The following is a 15,056-nucleotide window of genomic DNA, read 5'->3' on the forward strand; positions in this document are numbered from 1 at the left end:
TGTCCTTACCAGCTGAGACAGAAAGTTCTTTTCCACACACTCCAGGAACCTCCCAGCCTGCCTCCTCTCTGCTGTGTTGAGTTTGCAGTAGGTATCCAGCAGCTTAAAGTCTCCCACACAACAAGAGCTGGCAGTGGTGAAACATCAGCCAGCCACTCACAGCATAGTTCATCCACCTCTTAATCCTGGTTGGGTGGTCTGGAACAAGGCTCCCAGCAGGATTATCTGCCTTACCAGCCTTCCCCTTGATGCTCATCCATAGGCACTCAACCTTACTGTCACTATTCTTGAGCTCTATGCAAACAAAACACTCCCTAACGTACAGGAACACCCCAATTCTTAATCTTTTCATTGCAGATGTGAGAGGGGAAGTCATATAAAGCTCGCAGAAGGCAGCAAGTGATTACACAAAAGAAAAGATGTCCCACCCATGTCTCTTGGAAATGAGAGCTGTAGGGATGGGGTGCTGCCATGGTGAAACCCTTCCTGGCCTTTAACTCCTGCCTGCTAACAAGGACAAACTACCCTGAAGAGCTGGATGGGCACAGCAGCAGATCCCAGTGAGATGGAGCTGAACTTGTATTTCAGGGGTTCCTGTGTCAGGAAAACATCATGGGTGTTTCCCTTGGAGACAACAACCCTCAGCACAACTTGTGACACATTGAGACTCCAGGCAAACCACGCCAGGCAGTGCAGGGAAACCTCCCCCTGCCTCCAAACAGGCTGACAGTGCATTTTCTGCCTCTCATGCAGTCATTTCCTTGCCCAACAGAAACCACTGCAGCCACTTAGCTACGTTAATACCTCACGTGCTCACATTTCTGTTTTACAGTCTTCATCAGTCCTTACCTGCCTTCTGGGGTTTTTCTTTTTTATTTACTAGTTCTGCAACATTTCACAGCACCATCTGCAGAAGCAGGTAGTGGCATTTTGCCTTGCACAGCACAAATACTACCCCTGCCCTGCTCAGAGAGCTTGTAACAGCATAGGGAGTCTGGTCTCAGACCTCCAGTACCCATCTCAAGAAGTCTGTGCTGATCACTTGAAATTCCACCTGCTCCCTCAATGTTCTCCTTTTAAAACAAAAGGCAAACATCCAAGTCACCAGCACCCACACTACTTACTCATCATCCTCTCGAGGTCTCTTCAGGGGTTTGGAGTCCTCTTTAGGAGATGCATAAAACCCATCATCATCTGGCTCATCTTTAATACGTGGTGGACTACAAAAAGAAGCAAAGAAACACAGTTCTACTTTCAAAGATGAAGTTTCTTGGAAACCAGCAACAGCTAAGTTTTAAGAAATAATCATCTGCAAAATGGGCACGTCTTCCATGGAATGTGCTGCCATGACAAGACAGCAAAGGCCTGAGATGTGTCATTTTCTGAATACTCACAGACAGTGTAAGGAGAGTAATTCAATGTCTACACATTTGCCATTTCTCAAGAAACATCAAGTTCAATTTCAACGGCTCAAAGTTCATTTTGTTTCTCTGAGGTTTTGAGTAAAAACAATTGTAGCTTCCAGCACTTTCAAATAGACTTAAAAACTGAAATGCCTGTGTGGACTCAAATGCAGGATGTTATTTAGTCTCAACTCAATATCCTTATTGAGCCTTCTAAGACAGAAAAAGATTATCAACTAAACAAAGATTTGAAAGCTATTCCCTGGAACATTTTGCCAATTAAATATTGAGGCATGTGAAAACCAGAAAAGGAAACAAAGATTTGGCAAAGTTAAACAGATCAGTCTCTTTTCACTGTCCAAACTGGAGGAAGCAAACAATCCTGTCCCTTTCAACAGACCACAAAGTTAGGCTCAATGTTTTCAGCCATAACGTCCCAAGACATTAGCAATTAAAAAAAAATAAGGGTATGAGTGCAAGAGGGACTATTCTGTTAGACAAACTCATTATTTCTAGATTTCAGAGAAGCATTTCACTGATCTTCATAAAGAAAAAGATGTCTCAAAGAGTCCAAAATTACATTTTGAAGCACTTAGTGCCATCTTGGGCTTCCTTATTCATGTCCCACCAACAATTTCTATATCAAATTGACTCAGTTTCCAAGCCAAAATGGGGATTTTGCAATCAGATGAAGTAGGAATTAAAATAAGCAGCATTCAGCTTTGTAGACCACAGTCAGCAGGAGACATTAGGGAGTCTCATGTTAGCTGGCAGCGTGTCCATGAAGCAGAACAAGCAGTTTGCTCCTTCACAGCTATAAAGACACTGCAGTGCTGGAAGATGCAGCTCAGGGGAGATACAAACAAGCTGCTCTACCAAGCCATTTCTGTTGCATCGCCTGGAATTGACTAAGACACAAGACTGCAGCACAGAGACAGTTGCAAAACATCTATGGAAAAAAAGATAATTGTCCCACTTAATATATTCCCCCTTTCAGAAATGCAGAACTACAGTGTGTAAAGTCACTAGGAATTTTAACTATTTTAACACTGAAACATTGCATAAGGTTTTGTAATGGAAGAAATAAAGTGTGAGTCTGTGAAAAGAAAGGAGCTGTATAACCAAGCTGAACCTTGACTTGCATTGTTTGCAAGACTGTAATGCTGCTCATGGTACCAAGTCTTAAAGAAGAAAATCAAAACCATCTGAGTGAGGACATTTTTCTCTGCAGAACTCGTAAAAGAATATTTCAGCAGAAAAAATAAAAGACAATAATTACTTTACTCTTAGCCAGCACTTGGCCCTGAAGAAGGCACAAATGCAATGGCTCCTCCAGTCTTTTCTCAAACACACAAAAAAAATGGTCTTGGACCTAAGGAGGATTCAGTTATATTGATATGAGAGCATCCAACATCTCTGGTGAGATTAGCAGATCATGCCATTCTGCTGAACAGCAGAGGCTAGAGAGAGTTATGAACTCGCTCCACCATGAAACACCTGAATGTCACTGCCTTCCACTTCCAGAGTATTCCCCAAAGGGCCTGGAGATGGCGCCTCTGCCCTGCGCCGAGCCTCACTCCTTCCTCTGCATTTTCAAATAAGAGCAGGGAAATGAGACAGATGGAAGAATTCATATCAAAAGGGCAAACTCAAAACAAACAAAGAATACCTAAAAGGCATGGGCCAGGTAGGTGCCTTCTCCCATCTTCTCTGTATCCACAGAACGTGGTAAGACTGGAAACACTTTGTTTGTTTTGTTTTTAAGTGGGCTCACAAACTGAAAGAATTCATGAACTAAGCACTGTTCTTGACTAACAGATATGGATGCATGCATCTACCATACCACACACCTTCAGTAAGTCAGTGGACTCGATTTAGCACCTTAAAAATAACCAATGGCTGGATTGTAAACAAGTCACAAGAGATCTTGATTGACTATTAAGAAAAAGTACTCTTTATCAACTGCTCACTTCAGGTTTTTAATAAGACTACTTAGCAATGACTGATATAACACCCAAGTCCAGGAGGTTCTATTATAAGAAGGAATTTAGTACTAGAGTAGGACATCTATGCATTTCCTAAGGTACTTCTAATTTTACATGTCACTTGTCACTCCTCTGCAAAGGCTCCAGGCTGCAGTCACAGGAGAGACACACAGAGAGAATCTGGACTGGCTTTGCTGGGTCCTGTCTCCAGCAGACTGCAGGGTTCAAGTTCCAATTTTACAACAGAGGCTCTTTCAAATCCAGCTACCAGTGCTCCCACAGTTCAGTCTGCCCTCAGCAGAATCCAGTTCCTGAATACTCAGACAAATCCAGCATGAGCAGGCAGACACCAGGTATTCCACAGCTCCCATCTCCAGTTACTGGGTAAGCAGAACTACCCATTCTCGTAATTGAGAAGAACATATCTTCTGAAGGGCTTAAGAGTGCCCCAATTTTTTCTCAAGGCCAAGTGAGAGGATTCAAACACTGAGCACCTATGAAAAGTCAAACTGCAGCTTTTTCCAAATCATAGACCTGATTTCTTACCTGGAGAAACCATTTTCCTTTTCCTTCTTTATTTTTATGTCACCAGAAGATGACTTCATCTGAAAAACATAAAAAGTAGGAGCTGATTAGCATTTTCCAACATACAACACATAGTATTAATTTGCAGAAGGAACTGTGACTATCTCCGTCCCCCGTAGTCCTTAGTGACCTACATGACAGAAAGGCAACATTTTCTGCAAGTCTTAGTCAATTCAGTACTTTTTAGCCCTCCAATTTCCTCAGAAAATTGGAATTAAATATATAGTTTGCTCTTGCATGGACTGAATGTGAGATGACTGATTTTTCTCCCTTGTCTCTGAACCCAAGCTTGGCAAAGTGAAATGTAATGGGAGAAAATGTGGAGCCAGTGGACATAGCTCCACAGTGAAACTGTTTCTATTCACATACCTGCAGATAAAGCCCTTATGAGTTCATAACTACCACTCCACAAAAAAGTGTCTGGGTTAGCATTGGGATAATTCTCTCCAAGTTGATAAAAACTCAGATGTACAAGCTACATCTAACCCACTGAGTTTGTTCTATTCAGTATTATAAGCCAGAACCATCCTCTTGTCTCTCCCACAGGAGACACCCACCTTCTCTTCCTTTCTCTTCTCCTTGTCTTTATCTTTGTGTTTGTCTTTGTGTTTCTCTGAGCTGCCATCTTTGTGTTTGGTTTTCTCCTTGTCTTTGTGTTTCTTTTCCGAGGAATCTTTGTGCTCACTGCAAGACAAGAGAGTGTGTTTGCAGAGGAGAACACAAGGAGATTTGACTAATACAATTGCCAGTGGTAAAGAGTCACAGGTTTTGATGATTACAAACCCTAAAAAGTAAGGGATCACCTTAACAGGAAGATCCACCACAGTCTCCTGTCAGGCATGACCCGTTCTCCTTGGGAGGAAGAAGAACAGGAGGGATACCACAAAATCCCAGTTGCCAAGCCTCCACTTCAGAAAACCCATCAGCCTGGATTGCTGAGGAAATCCACAGCTGCTATGCTTAAAGCTCAACACTTTAGGATGAATTCCCACTGTCTCTGCTTTTCCTCTTTTTCCTAGTCCACATAAAAGGTCACTGGAACAGAGCCGCCAGCCCCGTCAATGCCCGTGTCAGCTTTTGCTCAGACAACAGTTTGTCATTGTAGCAGCTCTCATCTCTGGAACTTAAAGAGAAAAGCGCTGATCTCTATTATTCCTAAACAGATGGGAAAACCAGAGCAAACAGGATATGTGATGTCCTTGTGTTTATGCAAAGTCAAACAGAAAAGGCAGGAATAATGCTGCAGTCCTCAGCTGGAGCTGGTGATGCTGCCACAGCCAGCCCAGCTCTGCTGGAACAGCCCCATCGTGTGGGGCAAGAACCAACAAAGGTGTTTCCAAGTGAAAGTCTGGTCTGTAACTACTCTGGTGTTATGAATAGCAGTATTGAACTTTAAATACCTAGAATCTATAGTCAGAACACAGGAGAAAATGCATACAAGGAGAAGAAAATCAACCTTTATTATTCTCTTTCTACCCACTTCTGATTTCTGAGACATCAGGATAAATCTGTATCACATTTTTAAGTTTTTCGTATCAACTAGAAAGACACGTGGTTGTTTTCAAATGAAAATGAGGTTTCTCATGGAATGACAAACCTTGAAGCCAAAAGTGAGGCAATACTCAGGAGACTCAGAATAGAAACATCAAGAACTGGCCACAAGGATTAGCAGCAGTGGTGTGGAAGCCAAGCAACAAGCCTGGCAATTCTACAGGCCTTCAATACACACTTATAAGGTTGTGTGGACTCCCTGAGGTCACCCAGGGCTTTAGCAAGTCAAAGGCATGGTGTAAATCAGCATGGATAGGCACTAACCAAGCTGCCTTTCTCATGCTGGCTGCTCACACCCTCCCTTCTCAGCGCTTGACTCCCATCACTGCTGTTCTCTGGGACACACTGTGCTTCTCAGGATTACAAAATGCACTACAAAGCTTTACTAGAAAAAGGCACTTCCCTTATTTCAGTTATTTCAACACTCAGGTGCAAGCCCAAACCAATCTGGGTGAACACAGCCCTGAAAAACAAGCTGGGAATGCTGGGCAAGAGCATGATTTTTAAAAATTACAGATTTTTGAGATTTCTTTCTATCACAGAAACAGACTGCAAAAAGGTTGATGTTACAGAGAGCAAGCAGCACATTAACCAGCTCCTACAGTCTGTGTGTGGTTAGGAGCAAGGCAATCACAGTCACAAATACACCAACCCACACCCAGCTTACAACTGCAGACACCAGTGTGGACAAATGCATGTGAACCTGCCAAAGGTCTAAATAATTCAAGCCCAGAGTAGCTTGAATAATAACTCTCCAATAAATATACATTGAATAAATTGAATAAGCACACACCAGCCATCCAAGCTCAAGCAGCTAAAGCATGAAAATCCATCTCTGAAGGAAATCAGTACATTCACATGCTGTGTGACGCTAAGAGATCAGCAGCAAGAGACACCAGTTTCATTTTAACTCTCTAGTAACCTCTTCATACAAAGCAGTGAAGGCCTATCTGAACATCAAAAGGCAACAGGCACTCTAGAAATGCTGGTAGTTAGACACACAGCACCACATGTTGCCTGTGAGCAGACTCAACAACTGCAGACTATTCTTACCCAGCAGATCATGTTATGTACAGTGTGCTCCGGCCATGCGAGTACAGACACGGAACATCCTGACACTGGATCCTGGAAATCCACAACATGCCTGCTGCTCCTGCTCTGATCTCTCATCCCAGCTTCTGTACCCTGTTTATTCATCAGTATTCCAAGCTCAAGACACCTATTTAATTTTCCTTTCCTCCAATCAGATTCACTGACTGTCTGAAAGCAAAAACCCCACACACTACTAATAATTTTTAAACTCAGGAAGATCTGGAAATTCTGACTTGGTACCTTGCACTGCTATCTGTATGCCAGGTACCCCATTTGCCAAAGATTTAAGGTTGACAATTTAAGATGTATCTCAACCTGCATATATTTAAACCAGTACTCATAATAACAAGAACATTCAATATCAATATTCAATATTCAACCTTCCTATATCAATCCAAGTTGTGGATGCCCCATCCCTGTATTCAAGACCAGGCTGGACAGGGCTTGGACCACCAAAGGTGTCCCAGGTTGGCAGGGCATGGAATGAGATGAGCCTTAAGGTCCCTTTCAACCCAAACCTTTCTGTGATGCTACGATTCCAATGTACAAAACAAATTCGTAAGAAATACACATAAGGCTCAGACCCCTCTTGTTCTTTGCAAGTCCACTTGTGTTTATTTTCTGACTCTTTCTTGTTCTTACTTGATATTTAAATCCTACCTGAAACAGCATGTTTTACTCAGACATTAATTTGGATCTTTAAAGCATGGTACACACTGCTGCCACTGGAGTTACTGCACTGAGGTAAAGTTCATGGCAGTGGCTGTTGCTTAGGAGTTTGGAATAGCAAAAAAAACCTCACAAAAGACCAGAAAAGAGACACAATTTGGTTTTCCACAGCACCATACTCAATCTCACTACCAGGCAAAAGCACTAGCTTTCAGTACATGACTGGAAGAGCCCTGGGATGTACACAAAGCATGATTAAAAGCAAACTAATGGATGACAAACTAGACCAGTAAAGCTAAGATTGGAACAGAAACAAAATCCCATTGGTCTAGAGAGGCAGAGACAATATTTGTGTGTGCTGAATGCAGACTACAGACTGGAATAAAAAAAAGTGCTAAAACCTCTAAAAACTTAGGCTTGTTCAAGTAGAAGCTCAAATGACATCCCTCTTGAAAGACAGTAAGTGGCCAGCATTGAAAAGCTGTCATGCAATCTAATCTCAATTTTTCAGTGTAGTTTCTCAGATTTTTCAGCATCAGAGCCAGAATCAAGAAGTCTGACTTCCTGACTCAGTCTTAGTTGCTGGTCTTAATTTAATTTTTTTATCATAAGACTATCCTTCCCCTTTGCTCTGAAATGAGCAGTAAATTTCTCAGCCAAGCAATGTGGGCTCAGATAACCTAAGGAAACTCTGTCTCCAGTTTCACTCTGCAGCTTCATTTTCCAAAGATCAGCACTGGTGGCTTGGCCCTGAGGTCCTGCTTGCTGCTGCTCCTGGTGACTGGGAGGAATTCCCTAGATAAAAATCTGATATCCTGTACTTTTCACTCCAATGTTAAAAGAGAGCATAAATTTCTTTCCCTTATTTGTAGCAGCCTGCTTGCCAGCCCTGTTTCCAGACACTGGACCACAGGTCTTCCACAGCTCAGCATAGAACTTCTGACATGTGCATCAAGGAAGGCTTGTGCCTCTCTTCTCTTGAAGGGATGGAATCTCCATCTCCCAGAAAACCTTCCTTGGAAATGAGCTGATAACAAAGGCCTCAAGCAACAATCCTTAGAAAAGGAACTTCTTTTTTCTCCCAAAGCAAAGCAAGTTGTTCGCATATTAACTGCAGTCAAGCTGAGCTGCTTTGGTCTCTCACTTGGCTCAGATACACATGTGAGCCTACAGGGAACACAATTTAACCACCACACTAATCTCAAAAGAAAAGAGAAGGCAACAGGAAGCCATCCTTACCCTGAAGATGGAGTTTCAGCCTTCTATCAGAAAGCTATTTCAGACAATCCCAAAGCTATTATTAGGAGGGACTGGGAACAATTTAAAGATCAGAAGACTATCTTCCTGGTCAATTCAAAACTGGAAGGAAAAAAATCACTTTTCTTTAAAGAAACCAAGCAAAATGGTCTCAAGATCACATGCACACTGCTAATTTTATCTTGAATTCATTGTTCAGAGCTCTGTGAATCCTTTGTTACCTTTCCTGCACATACATCTCTGCCAACAAGCCAGCTTGGAGTCACGGAATTAGGACAGCAAAACCCTCATAAGATAGAGGGAAGCTCCAGGGGAAGCTAGCCTGAAAACAGGACAAGTGGATCACAACAATTGCTCATACCCAGCCCTGCTGACAAAGTAAGGTCTTCCTTCTCACCAAAACCACTGCAGTTGCATCACTGCAACAGAACTCAAGAGTTATGCCTCTTGAAGGTGCTTAATGCTGACAAACCTGCAGTGTTAAGTGTTTTTTTAAGGTAACCAAGTGCAGCAGGAGATCACATTAACACAGGCAGAACAAGGGATTACATCATCTACAGGTGTATCATGATACTACTGGCTTAGCTCAGACAAAGGCCAGGTGAGTACACACATCTCCTGAAGCACCCCATCCTTTGTGCCAGCTTGCTTACTGTCTTCCATTTACAGTTTTAGTGTAAACAAGGACAGCCAAAGGCTGCGGACAGCTCAGGCTGAAGCTCATGAAGCAGAAAATGCATCAGAAGAAGCCATTTCCCTTGTAAGCATGGATATATTTCCCAATGAGCATGCCTGCAAGAGAGGGGAGAGGGAGAGGAAGGGAGCCCAGGCACCTGGCAGCAGCTGCTCAGGCTGAGATCACATGGGAAAGTCACAAGTGGAAAGTGTTTCCAAAGAACAGCAGATGTGCAGATCACAGCTTCCTCCTTCAAACTGCAACAGCTTCGCAGTAATTTAACACTGCGTTCTTCAGGTGCCATTTATGTACGTTAATAATCCCTTCCCAGGCCCTTTCCATTCCAGCTTCAAAACCACAAGCTGGGAAGGATGCTTTATCTAAAGTGTCTCTTATTTCCTCTCTCTGCTGTAATTAGCTCGTGACAGGGAATCTGCTACCAGCGAGTGCCAGCGCCGCTTGCCATCGGAGCTGTGCCTGCTCGGGAGCTGCTGCAGCACAACTGAAGCGTAAAATAACAGGGAGTTGTGATTTCAGTGCAGCTTAAAACCACGATGGGGACAGGGCACAGGTGACACAGCCCGTGCCTCGTTTGACGCAATACAGTATTAATGGAAAGCTGTGATCACATCCAGGCTAATGCACACCAAGGGAGAGCTGCCTGTGCAGGGAGCACTTCCAAAGCAACAGCACCCCAGGGAAGGACAGGATTTCAGCTGGCTTGCAGGATATTATGTTGTTAGAGGGTTATCATATGGAATTACAGGGAATAAACACGTGAGCCCCAAAGGTTTTTGCTGGGTTTCTGGCAATGAAATAAAATAACCTGAAAGCATTCTTCCCAGTGGTGAAAGGAGTCTTTTCACAGATAACAGATCAAGCCTTCAGCAAGAGGAACAAGATAAAAAGCTGGACTAATCAACAGCTGATAAAAATTTTAGGAATGAGAACAATTCACACATTGAAATGAGGATCATGCTAAGCACATGCTTTCCACAGACATGTGAGAATTAAGTAGACTACTAAATAAAAAGCAAAAACTTTTCACTAGTGGAAGGCAGTGGCACATTAGAAAACTGCTCAAGGTGAACTGTGCACTGAAATGGAGTAGAAAAACAAACCCACCCATGCTAGCAAACAGCAGGTGTGATTTTTTTTTAATTGCTTTTACCCGTACTTCAGATATCCCTGCCTCTTCCTGCCCCCAACACACACCATCAAAGCAGATCAGGATCCCATAATAAACCAGAGGAGGTGCGCAAAAAATCAGAACTGTAATATATCTTCACTCATGGCTAGCAAATGCCCAGAATCTGTGTTTTTCCTAGCAAAAGCATAAAATTAGAAGATGCCAGTGAAGATCAGGTCTGCGAATCCCTTCTGTGTTCCAAGCTTTGGTTCATCCCAAGCTGCGATCACAAGAGATTTAGTAAATGGAGGAAATATGCAACCTGACAGAAGATTTTCTTCCTGCGGCTCCGGTGCTTGTCAGGCTGACAGCAGGGCTCAGCGCTGCAGAGCAGCCTCTCTGCTCCCATCCCCTGTCACAGCCAGCCCTGCCCTCCTCAGGCTCCTGGCAGCCCACTCTCCCTGCAGAGAGCCCAGGACAGCTGGCACAGGCACACCTGTTACTGCCAACACTTCCAACCCGCTCTCTAACAAGGCTTGGCTTCAAAGGACCTGTTATTCCATTATTTTATGTGGTCTACTTGTCTGAAACACTCAACTCCCACAGATCAGAAACCGATTTGCCACATGGGATTTGTTTCATTTTATTTTTATAACCACTGACATTTATATTTAATGGATGTGTATTAGATTTTTGTTTGGAGACCAGGAAGTATACGGGGCTGAGAAAATGAGCAAAAAACCACATTTTGTTGGATAGCGACGTGGATTTATTTCTTGATACAGACTGTTCTTCAGTGGGCTTTGCATTTTGTTTCTTTGAGGGGTGATGGGGAGGTCTGAGGCACACAAATGTTCTCTCTCAGTTTACTACAGCTGTAAATGAGTGGTTAAGACACAGAAGTGTCATCTTGTGAGTGGGAGAGGAAGAAAGCAAGAACCAAAATTAAGAAGTTCTACATACCATTCCACACACTTCTGTCATATGAAATCAAAATCGTCTATTTTAGGTATTTCAGAGACTTATCTTGGCAGTTTAGATCCTTCAAAGTCTGGATACAGGAAACATTTATTCTCCTGCATTGGAGTTGTTCTGTCTTCTTGATGCAGGTTTTATTTTAAAAGCCTTTTTTAAGTACAGGACAGGAAATGAAACTGTCAAACTATTACAGACAGACACAAAAACGATCTGCTTCAAACACAACCACACACTGCTCTTAACTGTGCCCAGTGTGACTGTGCTTCTCAGAATGCAATCAGGGGCTCTTCACACACCACAGATAAAATGTCACTGAGGTACCAATCCAAGTCTCCCAGAAAACAATGGCTTCAATTTCTGCTAAAGCACTGTTCAACCTCTTTTGAGAGCTACCAAAGATACAGCACAGCTTTTGCAGTAACACAGCAGCTTTTCTGAAATACAGAATGGATTTTGTGAAGATTTACATGCAATTTGATAAATCTAAGATAAACTTTTCCAAAGGATTAATTTACAGCCTTTTATCAAGTGCTTTAAAAATTCTTCATACAGGTAAAAACCATTGAAACCCACCCACCCTGTTCTTGTGTCCTGGAGAATTTTTCTTTAATTTCTACTCGATTTATGGCTCTTTTTCAATTGTTTCTCATTGACAAAGAATAAACTTCAGTACAAACAGGCAGGTTTTTTATCCTTCAAACAATGGTCACCTAAAATCTCATTCTCACGGCAACTTACATTTACAGAATTGCAACGGTGACAGCTGAATCAAAGCATTTAGGGAAGAAATATTTAAATTTCAATTATTTCTATGAAGTTCTGTTACAAGTCTGCTGTTTTTACACAGCAAGTAGCCAGGTACCCTGTACATGACTGAGCATGAATGGGATAGTGAAGATTCTGAAGCACTCATAAAGGAGTGATCCCAACAGGATCACAGGCATGTTAACTTCCCAGAGAACCACCTCCAAAACTAAATCTCAAGATTCAGCACTATAATACATTAATTTTTAAGGTGGCAGCTTAGAAAGGCAGTGTGCACTCAGTCTGGGAGAGTGAAGCCTTCCCTTGTGAAGGAACCTGAGGGGCAAAGCATTATTGTGTAATCTCTCCCCAAAAATGTCTTGAACAAACCTCCTGCACGTGCATGCACTCAGTCATGCCACCCACAGACAGGGACCTTGTTTTGGGACCCCAGGATGCAGCAGATACTGTGCTCACAGGACACACAAGCACTTAACAGAGACATGAAAACAACTGGGAGCATTAGGCACAGTGCCTAGAAAACATGATACCTTTCCCAGAGGGATTTCAAGACAACATGGTAGGGAGGAAGGAAGTACTTCAAGATAAGGCATGATTACATGTCACCTCCTGAGCTACACCTCAAAACATCACAGCCATTCTACCTTCTTTCCACTGCTTTGGTATTTATTGTTTGCAAAGTCAGCTACAAGTTATGAGCCATAATTAGTTTTTCCAGTTAAAAACATGCTGACCATTTCCAACTCCTACACAAATGAAGTCAAAGCTTTAATGAATTTGGGAATTTAAAGACAGCGCTTACATTACTCCTTACAAAAGAATGTGCTCTGCTAAGATTTCAGGAGAATGGATTTTCAAGCAAAGCAATGAACATTTGGAAACGTGAGGCAGTCAGTTTTAGGGTGCATGATGATCAGGAAAATGAAAACTAGAAATCAAAGCAATATAGATGTGTGAACAAAGGCAAAGAACATGACCAAAGCATTTCATCCTTGTTGTGAGAGCCAGCAAATGCAAGTTATTTGGCCTAGGGGGTTTTTCCCCATCAAAGACACATTATGGAACAGTAGGCTTGTGTAACTTCTCATAAGATCACAGAAAATTCAAATCAAGTGTATGCCCAATAAAACAGACCTACTTCTCTGCACAGACTCCCTCCTTTTCATGCTTCTTTTTAATAGAAATCATTGTTAACACAAACTTTTTTGTTCCTTTTCGGACACTGCTATCACATTTGCACAGCAATTACTTAGTACACTCACTTGCCCACAGCATAAACACTATCTGTCATTCATCAAGTGTCACACCAGAAACTTTCCTTCCAGGGACTCATTTGTCCAAGTTGTAGTGACAATTTAGGCTCCATGACACTTGTGTGTCAGGACTTACAACAAGGAAAATTTCCCTGAGTAACATCCTAGCTGTGACCTACTTGCCCTGTGCTCCACCACACCAAATCATCACACAGACCTCCTCATCTTGGTTCCTGCAGCTCACAGCCCAGGCTAGGGAGCAACTGGACCAAGGAATTCAGCAGCTCAAGAGCTACAGGCCATCACATCAATGTGGGTAACCTGGCAAGTGACTGGCATCAAACACCTTCCCCATCCAGTGGGAATGTAGTGTATAAGTCACATTGAACAAAACAGCACACAATCCTTTGGGATCCATCTAACCCAGCAGTTTCCCAGTGCTGCCTCAGACAGCTGGGATATTCAGCCACTGTGGTGGCAGGCAAGGACACCACCATCATTCTGGGGAACCATCTTTCCAGGCAACTTCTAATTAGGAGAAGGCTTAGTAGCCACATGAGGGTCTCACTATGCTGAAGCAGTGGGGGTTTATACCAGCATGAAGAGAACTCCCTATCTATGACAAACAACTGGAACCACACACAAAAGATTATGAACAAAACCCACCAATCTGCATGAAAGGGAGGCTGAGGTAGTGTTCTACACCTTTAACAACTCTAACCTACAATAATCTTTTATACATTAGTATCAGCTCACATTTGCAAGATACACAGCTTCAGCCACCCACATGGAAATGCAGGCAATGACAAAAATCAGGCTTAAAGCACCTACACTTGTAAAACCACACTCAAAATGTAGCAATTCCATATTCATTTATTATCAGAGTAGTTCTTGTAAGACTGCACATTCAATGGTGTTTTAGCCTATGAAGACTTCATCCACTTTTTCCTCACCTATTACTGTGCTTGGATTTTTCCCGGTCTTTTTCCTTGTCCTTCTTGTGCTCTTTGTGCCGGTGTTCTCGGTCTTTGTGTTTATCTTTGTGTTTGTGAGAATCTGTAAGCAGAGAGGCAAAACAAAAGAAATTAAATTGGGAGAAAACTCCACACCTCCCTCGTGAACCTCTGCATTTTTCCCCACCGCATCCTAGTGTTTCTGTGATTCCAAATTTGTAACAAAAATCTCGGTTTCAGAGGTCCTCAATGGATTCATTGTTTCTGCAGCACAAGTTAATTCATCTTGGCAACAGCTGCATTTACATGGTCTTTAGTTCAACGACCTTTAAATGCTTTATAGACCCTGAAGAAATGAAACCCTTCCATTAACTAGGTACCTCTTGATATAGCAAGTTCAACCTTATTTGGCAGATGGGCAGCCCGGCTCCTTTGCCTCCAAGTATTCATGCTGAATACACAGAAAGGATATAGGAACAAAGCACAAAGCTGAGGTGTCAGGCCTGCTGAATCCCAAAATTTAATACTTCTACTTCCACAAGTATTTAATCTTGACAAAGCATCCTTCCCTTCTCCCTGCTGTGAATGAAAACCATTTTATTCTTATCCCCAACAGTATATAAAATGACAGGCAGAAAGCAAGGAAAATAGGGAGTAATGGCAGAAAATGAAAAGAAAGGGTGAAAAGGAGCAAGAATTCTCTCCTCCTGCTTCTCTACTGCAGGACACATTTACCTCCCTCCGGTAACAGCCCCACCAA

General features: G+C 42.5%; 1 protein-coding gene across 1 annotated transcript in view; it reads right to left on the bottom strand.

Annotated features, from left to right (window-relative positions):
* The window catches only part of TOP1 (DNA topoisomerase I), a 36,978-nt gene extending 22,232 nt beyond the window's left edge, over positions 1–14,746 (bottom strand). The window contains exons 1-5 of the mRNA XM_005422244.2: positions 14,677–14,746; positions 14,297–14,498; positions 4,531–4,657; positions 3,935–3,993; positions 1,125–1,220 (exon numbers count right to left, since the gene is read on the bottom strand). Coding sequence (XP_005422301.2) covers positions 1,125–1,220; positions 3,935–3,993; positions 4,531–4,657; positions 14,297–14,498; positions 14,677–14,746 — 554 coding nt within the window. The remainder of the gene's footprint in view (positions 1–1,124; positions 1,221–3,934; positions 3,994–4,530; positions 4,658–14,296; positions 14,499–14,676) is intronic.
* Between the last annotated feature and the right edge of the window lie 310 nt (positions 14,747–15,056).

Source organism: Geospiza fortis, unplaced genomic scaffold (genome assembly GCF_000277835.1).
Source record: "Geospiza fortis unplaced genomic scaffold, GeoFor_1.0 scaffold188, whole genome shotgun sequence".
Taxonomy (NCBI): Eukaryota; Metazoa; Chordata; class Aves; order Passeriformes; family Thraupidae; genus Geospiza; species Geospiza fortis.